The sequence below is a fragment of the Dendropsophus ebraccatus genome, chromosome 12, assembly GCF_027789765.1.
Source record: "Dendropsophus ebraccatus isolate aDenEbr1 chromosome 12, aDenEbr1.pat, whole genome shotgun sequence".
Taxonomy (NCBI): Eukaryota; Metazoa; Chordata; class Amphibia; order Anura; family Hylidae; genus Dendropsophus; species Dendropsophus ebraccatus.
The window spans coordinates 82,805,567-82,820,086 of NC_091465.1; the positions used below are offsets into that span (position 1 = coordinate 82,805,567).

Sequence of the window (14,520 nt, forward strand, 5' to 3'; positions counted from 1 at the left end):
GACACCATGCAACACAGGGATACAAACCCATCATTATTAGACTGGTTTTTGTAAATATTCAAATGATATTACTTTATACTCATCATATCACACCTGCACACATCTTATTATTATTATTATTATTATTATTATTTTGCAAGGATTAATATTTATGTTTAATAACTTTTTTATGTTTTAATTATTATTATTATTCTCATGATATGTTTGATGTCCAGCGATGTCCAGCGTATACGCTTTTATACGCATTTTTATACTGTTCAGATTCTATAACCAAATGAAAGGTTATTGCAGTGTCACAAAGTACAGAAAGTCATAAAGAGCAGAATAGGGCGTATAGGGGAGAGATTTGTTATAGATATGTACATCATGTAATAACTTGTGTATGTATAGTTTCAGCTAATACGTCATTGATATAAAACACCAGCCAAAAGAATATGGGAGTCCTTGTGATATCTTCCAACACACAGAGGGTTTCTGATATTCTATGTGTCTACGTTACCTATAATCCCGGTGGCGTCTCTAGGAAGCAGCGTGTCCACCCTGATCACCCAACGTCCCGGGACGTTAACGTTACTGGTGGAGTCCAAACTGATTATGGATGATGATAGGGAACCTGGGAGCTTGTAATAACCATATTTGTGTCCGCTATTTACCCCGGCCTGTGAGTACAGAAGAACAACGAGAATATCTGTGAATAGGCAGAATAATGGACCTAACAACATCATGTCAAAAAGATCTGACAAACCTGAGACAAACTGGTTGCTAAGCACATTCAACCATAGCAACCAGACTGTCAGTTATAACTTCAGCTACTCTCAGTTACGCTCTGGTGATTTGCAGTTCTAGTATATTCTATGTAAAGACACCAAAAGCTCAATAACAACCAGGCAGATCTCATGGGATACCTTATATCCCTCTTACCATGGCTCTGTTAGCAAGAGAAGCCATTACAGTAGTGTGAACAGAGCCATGGAGGCAGAATGTATGGGACGTACCAGAGCCGCGGTCCCTCCAGATCCTTTATTGTCCCCCCCGCTGGATGTCCCTGTAGTCCACAGAAGGAGCCCATAGTTAAACATGATAAAAGTCAGACTGCCGTCAGAGCACAGGACGGCCTGGAAGGTGTTCACCTGGAAATACACAATACAATCAGGATGGATCTGTCATGTCTTCTGCAGTCTGTGTTATCCAAAATGCATGTACACTGTATAAATGTTACTGTACCTGGTACTCAAAACTTAAGAGCGCCATCTAGTGGCTGCTTGCATACAATGCAGTTTGCATGCAAAACCCTGTTTGGCCCATCTCAGCTTCCTTATCTGTAGCCTATGATGGGAGTCTGCCTGTCAACTTATGGCCCCTCACATATAAGGAGGACAGAACAGAATCAATGATGGACATGACCATGTACTGTAATATACAGCTAATGTCCATCATGGGCCGCTCCATGATTTCCCCATGCCATAGGACACGGTAGACCTCGGGTCTCTGCCCTGGAGCTGTCATATTATGGAGCTATAATATATATATATATATATATATATATATATATATATATATATATACATACAGTAGAGGATTATAATAGGGGCATTCCGGGCGGCAGCCCGGGGCCCTGAGCTCCTGGGGGGCCCATGACCACCCAAAAAGACTTACACTTTCAGTGGTGTACTGTCTCCTGGCTACACTTCCGCCATGATTTGCAAAAAATCACAGTTTTTTTATGGCAATTTTGCACAAATCAGGACATCATGACATTATACTGTACTATGAAGAGCCAGGCTAGTGCTGCCATAGTTACAGTGGGGTGGGGGGGGCCAGGATTGGTGAACAGCCGGGGCCTATGGTAAAGTTAATCCGCCCCTGTATATATATATATATATATATATATATATATATATATATATATAGACATTGAAGGGAGTCTCTATGAACTGAGTAACACTGACCCAAAAAAAGGGCTGTGGAACACGGTAATCCATTGGGAGATTATTACTAAATGGATGATATCACATTGTGTGACCTCACGGCACATAGGTAGATAGCTCTGGCTTCACATAACAGAATAGAATTACCGTGCTGGATGTAGCGCTAGATCCGTAATAAGCCACACCGTCCCAGGTTGCTATAAACAGCCATGTAGCGGAGAAGCTCGGGAGGCTGAAGTAAGAGCGGATATCAGTTGTCGCCTGGCTGAGCAGGGTGGAGTCCGTGCTCTGACGGTAATAAATATTACCCGCTATATTGGTGTTTATATCCGCCCAAAATGGGGCTAAGAAAGGGTTACCGTCCACCACCGGCAGGTCCTTTGGTGTGAATGTTGTGATTGGGGTCTTGAAGGACAGTAAGCCATTAGTACTTACCTGTAATAGAAACAGATAGGGAAATCAGAAGACAATTATCTATCTATCTCTCTATCTCCTATCTATCTATCTATTTATCTATTATCTATCTATCTATCTATCTCTCTATCTGTCTATCTCCTATCTATCTATCTATCTATCTATCTATCTCCTATCTATCTATCTCCTATCTATCTCCTATCTATCTATCTCCTATCTATCTCCTATCTATCTGTCTATCTATCTATCTATCTATCTATCTATCTATCTGTCTGTCTGTCTGTCTATCTATCTATCTATTTATCTATTATCTATCTATCTATCTCTCTATCTATCTATCTCCTATCTATCTATCTATCTATCTATCTATCTATCTATCTATCTCCTATCTATCTATCTCCTATCTATCTCCTATCTATCTATCTCCTATCTATCTCCTATCTATCTGTCTATCTATCTATCTATCTATCTATCTCCTATCTATCTATCTATCTATCTCCTATCTACCTATCTATCTATCTATCTATCTATCTATCTATCTATCTATCTATCTCCTATCTATCTCCTATCTATCTATCTCCTATTTATCTATCTCCTATCTATCTATCTATCTTTCTATCTATCCATTTATTATCTATCTATCATACTTCTCTCTTATCTATCTATCTATCTATCTATCTATCTATCTATCTATCTATCTTTCATACCTCTCTTCCCTTTTCTTTCTATATGTTACCTCTTAGTCCGTCATTTTCAGATCATTTATTACTCACATATATTGATGAGGTCACATTTCCAAAAAGTGTAATACTAGAAGGAAGTGTTATTACTGGGGAGGCGCTATCATCTGCTTTGGCCATGACTGTGTCGTTGTTCACGGTTCCATAGAGGTACATAGCTGTGGGGGGTCAGATGTAGTTAATAAGCAGTAATACACGAGCAGTGATTGAAGGTTATTGGATATTGGATATTGATAGTTACCTGAGGCTGAAGATGTTTCTAGCAGCAGAATAGATGCAGCTGGAAGAGAAAAGCAAAAAGTCACTGACTCCAATCTCAGTGTGACATCTATCGGTTGTATAACGAGTTTAGTCCCATGTATGAACAGAGGGGGCGATAGAGACAATACTGACATATATGATGAAGTGTAGGCACAATGCACTAGTGTGGTATTGGTGACCAGTTAGATGTCTGCTTGTAGCCACCACTGGAGATCCACATAGTAATATGACTTACCTAGAGCGATGACAGTGAAGGCGGCACAGGAGTCCATTTTATGTGGAGAACGTTGCCCCTGAGGTCTGCACTCATCTGTGACAACAAGAAGAAAAAGGATCATACTATTTACAAAAGATGTGGTGAATGGTGTGTTAGGGGAGTGGGGTTATTTTTCTATATGGGGGCAGCAGGGGCCTTTGTATAGAGGTGAGGCTGGAGTGTTGATTCTAAAATGTTTGGCAGATATTGTGGGGATGCAGTATCACCAGAAGTCTTCATAATGTCTCTGTCCAGATGGAGAAGAAAAGCATAAGTGAGCAACTCCAATCAGTGAAGATGCCCCCTGAGTGTCACTGGATGTAACTGCACACTAATCACTTGTATGGTGTGCAGAGCCTGTGTACCACTGGTATCTACCTCTATGTGGGTCAGTGTATGGGGGGATACTGGAAATACTTATTAATGATATGGTGGTATTAGTCACTATGTGTTCACAGTGGTGATGATGTTTATATACTATATCAAAGTAGCTGTTCTGTGCAGTCGGCTGAGTGCTCTATTTGTATGTCAGTTTGCAGAGCGTTACAATTAACCACGGTGACTGCTACATTAGGTAAGTAAATCTTCACAATGACGTTTCTGTCACTGACGCTGAGATCCGTGCTGACAATGGTATCACTGGTTCGTGCTGTTTAACCTTACTTTTTGTTGAGTTTTTGATGACTATAACTGAGTGCCGTTATCTACGAGCGAATAGTTCATGAGTGGTGCGCCCCAAACGTTTTCCGTACCTGATGTATAATATACTATACTACAATGTATACTATGTGTAACATACTCTCCATTGTGTTCAATGGTGAATTGGAATGCGGGCGCACACGGATGCGCCTGCATTCCAATTTAACAAAAATGAAGATCATCTGGCCGGTACTGCGGTGCCAGCCATAATGATCTGCACTGACACCGGCCGTTCTGTGACTTGGGCGGGTCACAGAACAGCCGGTGTCTTACATAGTGTGAACCCAGCCTTACAGAGCATCTCAACGTTGATCCAGAAGCGGCCAATGTTGACAGGTGCACTTTAAACAAAACTTCCTAGAACAAGTCAAAACTTTTTATCCCCAAAGATAGACTCTATGTGCTGCCTGGGTTTCCTTTTACAGCTTATAGTCACCAAAATAGCTAAAGTGGCAGTCACCCATATTAACATTGTATTCAGAAACGCATGCCGGAACGGCAGAGACATTATATGCTGTTATGAATAGAAGGTAACACAATGAACGGACATAAAGGATCCAGACTTTACATTGTGTCTTGAAGTCCGGACATGACTAGATGAAGAGAGAGGAGGATGTGAGGAGGATGGAGAGATACTAGACGTAGACATAAGAAGGTATAGAAATAATATATAGAAATGACACACAGACGAGGAGATGCATTATGTGACAAGAGAAACATATACAGTATATAGATTCACAACAAAGAGCTGTCAAGATATGGAAAAGATACAGAAAAATAGGAAAAAGTGGATTTGTTGCATCCTGATGAGATAGATAATAGATAGATAGAGAGATAGATAGGAGATATATAGATAGATAGGAGATAGATAGATAGATAGATAGGAGATAGATAGAGATAGATAGAGAGATAGATAGATAGATAGATAGATAGATAGATAGATAGATAGATAGATAGATAGATAGATAGATAGATAGATAATAGATAGGAGATAGATAGATAGATAGATAGATAGATAGATAGATAGATAGATAGATAGATAGATAGATAGGATAGATAGGAGATAGATAGATAGATAGATAGATAGATAGATAGATAGATAGATAGATAGATAGGAGATAGATAGGAGATAGATAGATAGATAGATAGATAGATAGATAGATAGGAGATAGATAGATAGATAGATAGATAGATAGATAGATAGATAATAGATAGATAGGAGATAGATAGATAGATAGATAGATAGATAGATAGATAGATAATAGATAGATAGGAGATAGATAGATAGATAGATAGATAGATAGATAGATAGGAGATAGATAGATAGATAGGAGATAGATAGATAATAGATAGGAGATAGATAGATAGATAGATAGATAGATAGATAGATAGATAGATAGATAGATAGATAGATAATAGATAGGAGATAGATAGATAGATAGATAATAGATAGATAGATAGATAGATAGATAGATAGATAGATAGATAGATAATAGATAGATAGATAGATAGATAGATAGATAGATAATAAATAGATAGATAGATAGATAGATAGATAGATAGATAGATAGATAGGAGATAGATAGATAGGAGATAGATAGATAGATAGATAGATAGATAGATAATAGATAGATAGATAGATAGATAGATAGATAGGAGATAGATAGATAGATAATAGATAGATAGATAGATAATAGATAGATAGATAGATAGATAGATAGATAATAGATAGATAGATAGGAGATAGATAGGAGATAGATAGATAGATAGATAGGAGAAAGATAGGAGATAGATAGATAGATAGGAGATAGATAGATAGATAGATAGATAGATAGATAGATAGATAGGAGATAGATAGATAGATAGATAGATAGATAGATAGATAGATAGATAGGAGATAGATAGAGATAGATAGAGAGATAGATAGATAGATAGATAGATAGATAGATAGATAGATAGATAGATAGATAATAGATAGGAGATAGATAGATAGATAGATAGATAGATAGATAGATAGGAGATAAATAGATAGATAGATAGATAGATAGATAGATAGATAGATAGATAGATAGGAGATAGATAGGAGATAGATAGATAGATAGATAGATAATAGATAGGAGATAGATAGATAGATAGATAGATAGATAGGAGATAGATAGATAGATAATAGATAGATAGATAGATAGATAGATAGATAGATAGATAGATAGATAATAGATAGATAGATAGATAGATAGATAGATAGATAGATAGGAGATAGATAGATAGGAGATAGATAGATAGATAGATAGATAGATAGATAGATAATAGATAGATAGATAGATAGATAGATAGATAATAGATAGGAGATAGATAGATAGATAATAGATAGATAGATAGATAATAGATAGATAGATAGATAGATAGATAGATAATAGATAGATAGATAGGAGATAGATAGGAGATAGATAGATAGATAGATAGATAGATAGATAGATAGATAGGAGATAGATAGGAGATAGATAGATAGATAGATAGGAGATAGATAGATAGGAGATAGATAGATAGATAGATAGATAGATAGATAGATAGATAGATAGATAGGAGATAGATAGATAGATAGATAGATAGATGATTACCCGTTTCCCATTAGATACCATATTGCCATATTCATTAATAAGTGAGTTGGATCTATAGATATTCTATATGTAGATATATCTTACCGGTGCTCTATGTCCTCTGCCTTGTACAATGGTCTCATCACTCCTCCTGTCGGCTTTTGTACTGTCTGAGTGGGGAAGGACTTGTCTGGCCGGTCTTCATTCCGTTCTGCCTTTCTCAATGGTGCATCCTGTGATGGTGCTATCAGTCTCTAGCAATGACATCATCTTTCTTCTTTAATATATGTTTAATATATAAGTCTGATGCTGCAAAATGTCAAATTTGTTTTGATAGCTGTCATGTACTGTCATATCTGTAAGACATGTCCCCCGATCCTCACAGGAGAAAGACAATAACTAAAATAACTAATTAGAAGGGTATAATGCTGCCCCCTATATACAGGAATATAACTACTATAATACTACTACTATATACAAGAATATAACTACTATAATACTGCTCCCTATATACAGGAATATAACTACTATAATACTACTACTATATACAAGAATATAACTACTATAATACTGCCCCTATATACAGGAATATAACTACTATAATACTACTACTATATACAAGAATATAACTACTATAATACTGCTCCTATATACAGGAATATAACTACTATAATACTGCTCCTATATACAGGAATATAACTACTATAATACTGCTCCTATATACAAGAATATAACTACTATAATACTGCCCCCTATATACAAGAATATAACTACTATAATACTGCTCCTATATACAGGAATATAACTACTATAATACTGCCTCCTATATACAGGAATATAACTACTATAATACTGCCCCTATATACAAGAATATAACTACTATAATACTGCCCCCTATATACAAGAATATAACTACTATAATACTGCTCCTATATACAGGGATATAACTACTATAATACTGCTCCTATATACAAGAATATAACTACTATAATACTGCTCCTATATACAAGAATATAACTACTATAATACTGCTCCTATATATAGGAATATAACTACTATAACACTGCTCCCTATATACAGGGATATAACTACTATAATACTGCTGCTATATACAGGAATATAACTACTATAATACTGCTCCTATATACAAGAATATAACTACTATAATACTGCCCCCTATATACAAGAATATAACTACTATAATACTGCTCCTATATACAGGAATATAACTGCTATAATACTGCTCCTATATACAGGAATATAACTACTATAATACTGCTCCTATATACTGGAATATAACTACTATAATACTGCTCCTATATACAGGAATATAACTACTATAATACTGCCCCCTATATACAAGAATATAACTACTATAATACTGCTACTATATACAGGAATATAACTACTATAATACTGCCCCCTATATACAAGAATATAACTACTATAATACTGTTCCTATATACAGGAATATAACTACTATAATACTGCTCCTATATACAAGAATATAACTACTATAATACTGCTCCTATATACAGGAATATAACTACTATAATACTGCTGCTATATACAGAATATAACTACCATAATCCATGTAGGAAAAAAAGAATAGTGGCACTCACCAGATGGCTGAAGCTTTAGTCCGTTTATTCACCACAGTAAGTGACATCAGCAGGATCAGTACAACAAAAGACGGTAAGAATGCATGGAGGTCACAGCTGTTTCACGTGTGGTGCCGCGGTTCATCAGACCATAATAATAACGTTCCTTACATGCTAGGTGTCCCGTCTGTTCTATTTCTGCATTTGACCCCTGCTTGTTTCTTGGCTTTGTCTCTGCCTGTCGTCCTGTATCCTGCCGTATACTTGTGCTTAAAATGCCTTTGACTATAGAACCTGTGCTGCCTGCCATGACCCATTACATGACCCTTCATCCCCAACCTCCACCTGCCCAGACCGCGGACTGTTCTAGAATTCCACTGCTGACTGACCCCTAGGAGACTTTTTTAAAAGTGTGCCTGACATGGCAAATAAATAATAAAACCAAAACATAGTCATAATAATGCTTGTAGGTATAATGAAGGTTTAAATTTTAATTTCCCGACTCCCGTGATCCATTTAGTGCCCCATTGTGCTGCTCATGCTTCTGCATCTCACTCTGAGCTGGTGGGCGGGCCCTTGGATCAGTTAGTTTACCCACAGGGGCGTGTACAGGGGGCGTGTATGACTGCTGGCCAATCAGCATTCATCTTCACTTGACCAGTCTGTGCAGAGCAGAGACTAAAAATTCATTCCATACTTATTATTTGTTCAGTCTCCTTCCCCCAGTTCTAATCTGCTGCTTTCTGCTGAAAACACAAAAATCTCTGTGTAAGCTTTTCTCTCTGTCTCCCACTCCTCCCCCTTCCTTTCTGAGACAGCTGATGTAAACAAGTCTTTGACTGGCTTTATCTGCAACTTCGTAGCTGCTTTGTAATCCCGGGAGGGATAATCACAGTGAGTTCATTAGCAAGTTGACCTCAGCATTACAAAGAAGCTACAATGTTGCAGATAAAGCCTGCCAGCAACTTGTTTACAGAAGGGAGGGGGGAGGAGGAGACAAAGAGAAAAGCTCAGACACAGATTTTTGTGTCTCCAGCAGAAAGCAGCAGCTGAGAACTGTGGAAAGGAGACTAAATAGATAATAACAAGTATGGAAGGAATTGTTCTCACCATGTTATGTTTGAGTGGAATACCCCTTTATGCTTTATGAAACTTTATAGTATTTAAATAATAGCATAATACTCCACATATCTTACAGAGCGATTTTATTTGAAGCTCTGAGCTAAGGCTTCTAGCCACATATTAATGAAACAGTGCTGACAAAATACAATAATAACAATGATAATATATGTATATGCAGTGTCCCACTGCGTAATTGTCAAGGGGAACATGGCTCTCAGACAAGTCGTCTTTAAACCCACCACCCCACCACCACCACCCATCTGTTTTCTACCATTCTCCCTGTTTAATGCTCAATGTTCAGCAAGTATGCAGAATCTATGTAGAGCTGCATGCAAATTTTTGCGGAAAATGGGTGTTTACGGAAAAAAGTGTTTGACTTTTTGCCGCCTGCCCACACAGATTAATAAATCCCCCCCACCCCCATGTGAGTTCTGGTGACACCTGCTGGTGATTTTGTGACATGGAGAGAGCAAGTGATTCCATTGCATTAGACAGATGTTTTACAATAACTATATTAAGTAGGAAGAAAAGATTTTCCAATATATGATGAAAAAGTTCCACACTTTTCTAAAAATTCTGAATTAATTTATCTGATCTTTGCTGTCAAGGAACCGACAGGCAATGGTGGGTTAAAGTGAGACCTAGATGGCCATGTAAAGCGCGGACGTCTCCCGGCTTGTTCTCATGATCAGTCTCTCTGACATATCAAATGTTTTTGCTAATGACAGATATGCCAGATATGCCCCCCCCCCCCCCCAGCCTCTGGTCTCCTGTTTCTCCAGGGTTCCTGTGTCGTCACTGGCTGAGCTGGGTAGTGAGGTCACAGTACCAGAAGATCCAGGAGACAGGCCTGGATCCGTGAGCAGTAGCACTGCATCTGTAGGGGGAACTGAGCTGGGTAAGTATCCCTTGATGTTTATTTTCTCACAACCCCCTGTCCTCCATGATTTTTTACATTTACCCAGAGTACCCCTTTAACCCCGTTCTATAGGCCCCGGACTGTTCACCAAACGTGGGCACCTGCTCCCACTACCCTCCCCTCTCATACACACCGCTCCCACTACCCTCCCCTCTCATACACACCGCTCCTACTACCCTCACCTCTCATACACACCGCTCCTACTACCCTCCCCTCTCATACACACCGCTCCCACTACCCTCCCCTCTCATACACACCGCTCCCACTACCCTCCCCTCTCATACACACCGCTCCCACTACCCTCCCCTCTCATACACACCGCTTCTACTACCCTCCCCTCTCATACACACCGCTCCCACTACCCTCCCCTCTCATACACACCGCTCCAACTACCCTCCCCTCTCATACACACCTCTGCCGCTCCCCTCCCCTCTCACATACACCGCCCCCGCTACCCTCCCTCTTATACACACCGCTCCCACTACCCTCCCCTCTCATACGCACCACTACCCTCCCCTCTCATACATACCACTCCCACTACCCTCCACTCTCATACGCACCACTACCCTCCCCTCTCATACACACCGCTCCCACTACCCTCCCCTCTCATACACACCGCCCCCGCTACCCTCCCCTCTCATACACACCTCTGCCGCTACCCTCCCCTCTCATATACACCGCTCCTACTCCCCTCCCCTCTCATACACACTGCTCACACTACCCTCCCCTCTCATACACACATCTGCTGCTACCCTCCCTTTTATACACACCGCTGCCACTATCCTCCTCTCTCATATACACCGCTACCACTACCCTCCCCTCTCATACACTACTCCCACTTTCCTCCTCTCTCATACACTGCTCCCACTATCCTCCCCTCTCATACACACCACTCCCACTATCCTCCCCTCTCATTCAAACCGCTCCCACTACCCTCCCCTCTCATATACACCGCTCCCACTACCCTCCCCTCTCATACACTGCTCCCACTACCCTCCCCTCTCATACACACCACTCCCACTACCCTCCCCTCTCATACACACCGCTCCCACTATCCTCCCCTGTCATACACACCACTCCCACTACCCTCCCCTCTCATATACACCGCTCCCACTATCCTCCCCTCTCATACACACCACTCCCACTACCCTCCCCTCTCATGCACACCGCTCCCACTATCCTCCCCTCTCATACGCACCACTACCCTCCCCTCTCATACACACTGCTCCCACTATCCTCCCTTCTCATATACACTGCTCCCACTACCCTCCCCTCTCATATACACCGCTCCCACTACCCTCCCCTCTTATATACACTGCTCCCACTATCCTCCCCTCTCATATACACCGCTCCCACTACCCTCCCCTCTCATACACACCACTCCCACTACCCTCCCCTCTCATACACACCACTCCCACTACCCTCCCCTCTCATACAAACTGCTACCAGTACCCTCCCCTCTCATACACACCACTCCCACTACCCTCCCCTCTCATACAAACTGCTCCCACTACCCTCCCCTCTCATGCACACTGCTCCCACTACCTTCCCCTCTCATACGCCGCTCCCACTACCCTCCCCTCTCATACACACCGCTCCCACTACCCTCCCCTCTCATACACACTGCTCCCACTACCCTCCCCTCTCATACAAACTGCTACCAGTACCCTCCTCTCTCATACACACCGCTGCTGCTACCCTCCCCTCTCATACACACCTGTACCACTACCCTCCCCTCTCTCAGTGATTGCTTTCTCCATGTCAGCTCAGGTTGGTTTATCCAATGTGTTTGTGATTGGATGAGGAGGATTTGTTATCTGGCAGGAGGTTATTTCTACGGTTTGAGCATACACTGCTCATGTGAGATGTACAGGCACTGAAGCTTATGGCACTTGCTGACTCTGCTGTCCCTCAGCTGACTCCTTAGGCTTCAGTGCACAGAATCACCTGTATACATACACCGGCCGACTATCGGCAAACAAGCCAGCGATCAGCCGGCCGATGAGAACATGCAGGCTGGAGATGAGGAAATGTTTGCTGCAGGTCTGACTTTTGCTGATTCATCGGATTTCCTCCCATTGGGAATCATTGGCTGAATCGATTCGTCAGGTCTGAGGACGATTTCCACCCAAAATGCGTTAGAAAATCAGGAGAAGGGGATTATGGGGGAAATGACTAGAGTTGCGTCTAGCGCAGATCAGCAGTAGGGCCGGGTTCACACTGTGTTTTTACTGTCTGTATGATGTATACGCCAGGCCGCCCTCACATCCTTATTGTGAGGCGTATCTATGCATTTGCGTTTATTTTGGTGTTTTTTACTTTTTGTGTGAATGATCTTTTTTGCGGTTTAGGTGTTTTTGTGTGCTGAACATTTTTTTTTTCACTCCACCTGAACCACAAAACGCCAGAAAAAAACGCCATATGCACAGCAATGGCGTTTTTGAGACAACCAGAACTTTCCCATTGAAGTCTATAGTAGAAAAAAACGCCACAGTTTGCCGAAAAAACGTCATATCCTCAGCATGCTGCATTTTGGAAAAACTGCCACAGAGCCTCAAAAACAGCAGAAGGAAGGAAAAACGCCACCCAAAAACATCATGTGTGTAAGGCCGATCATAAACTTCCATTGACCTCCAGGTATCAACTGGCCGCTGGCGTTTTTATAGGCGTTTTACAGCTTTAAAGGGGTAGGTCACCAAACAAATTTCTTTCAAATTAACTGTATATTTACTTCTACAAAAGAAAAAAAAATTTCAAGTCTTCCAGTACTTATCAGCTGCTGTATGTCCTGCAGGAAGTGATGTATTCTTTCCAGTCTGGAGAGCTGGAGAGGTTTTCTATGGGGATTTGCTGCTGCTCTGGACAGTTTCTGAGATGGACAGAGGTGGCAGCATGGAGCACTGTGTCAGACTGGAAAGAATACACCACCTCCTGCAGGACATGCAGCAGCTCATAAGTACTGGAAGACTGGAGATTTTTTTTTTTTTTTTTAATACAAGTAAACCTGAAAGAATTTTTTTCTTTGTGAACAACCCCTTTAAAAGGAAAAACAAATGTTGCTGTATGCCATATACAGAATCCATCTCTCATTGAGTTACATTATAAATACTGAAATAGAAATGGGTGGAAAAACGTAATGTGAACTTGGCCTATGTCGCTGATTGCTGTGCAACCTGCCTGGTTTGCACAAAAGTCTGCAACGTTTTGCTGATCTGCACTGGTTCGCCTCAGGATGCGGATGGGGCAAGGCCTCCTCAACTGCCTGATCTACCATGATCTATACCTGCTAACAGTTGTATATTATGGAGGAGATTGACCTGAGGCTTCTGCACGACAACCTCAGATGCACTGGAATCACTGAAGCGCAGGACACATGATGGGGAATTACTTAAAGGGATACTCCTATCTCAGCTTCTATACTCATTTAGCTAACCTGTTTCCTTCTCCTAACAGCAGTGGTTGGATGGATACTGATATAGGCTATGTTCACACTACGTAAGTTCCACAGAAATCACAGCCGTTGTTACAGGGGCCGTGATTCCTGCAGTACTTACGTAGTGCCGCAGGCTGTGGGAATCCCGTCCAGAGTGTATACACATAGGGGGAGATTTATCAATGGTGTAAAGTGGAAGTGGCTCAGTTGCCCCTAGCAACCAATCAGATTCCACCTTTCATTTTCTGTGAGGAATGAAAGGTGGAATCTGATTGGTTGCTAGGGGCGACTGAGCCAGTTTCACTTTACACCACATCAGAACTCAGCGGCGCTAAAGATCATCCGGCTGATACTGTAGTACCGGCCGGGATGATCTTTTCTTAGACCGGCCGTTCCGTGACCTCGTATGAACATAGCCATATAGTGTAGATGTATAGAGAAATAGAGGGGGTTTGTGCCTGATTTATCATGATTACGCCGACTGCAGGCCGAAATCATGGCAGGAATCTATGCCTGTTCTGGAACAGGTGTACATTTTTGCGACAGCCAC

General features: G+C 40.9%; 1 protein-coding gene across 1 annotated transcript; it reads right to left on the bottom strand.

The window, feature by feature from the left end:
* Positions 1–482: 482 nt before the first annotated feature.
* LOC138768827 (sushi, nidogen and EGF-like domain-containing protein 1) lies at positions 483–7,059 on the bottom strand. The gene is made up of 7 exons (XM_069946784.1): positions 7,001–7,059; positions 3,579–3,653; positions 3,324–3,362; positions 3,116–3,240; positions 2,076–2,363; positions 996–1,130; positions 483–659 (listed from the first exon to the last, which is right to left on the bottom strand). Exons 2-7 carry the CDS (start codon positions 3,613–3,615, stop codon positions 483–485), a joined length of 801 nt encoding a protein of 266 aa, XP_069802885.1. The 5' UTR covers positions 3,616–3,653; positions 7,001–7,059.
* Between the last annotated feature and the right edge of the window lie 7,461 nt (positions 7,060–14,520).

Bases quoted from the DNA above. Each gene is read 5' to 3' on its own strand.
- LOC138768827 (XM_069946784.1), bottom strand. From the start codon at position 3,615: ATGGACTCCTGTGCCGCCTTCACTGTCATCGCTCTAG. The intron at 3,241-3,323 runs GTAACTATCAAT...GACCCCCCACAG, and splicing joins AGAAACATCTTCAGCCTCAG to CTATGTACCTCTATGGAACC. The intron at 2,364-3,115 runs GTGAGTAATAAA...TTTCTATTACAG, and splicing joins ATGTGACCTCATCAATATAT to GTAAGTACTAATGGCTTACT.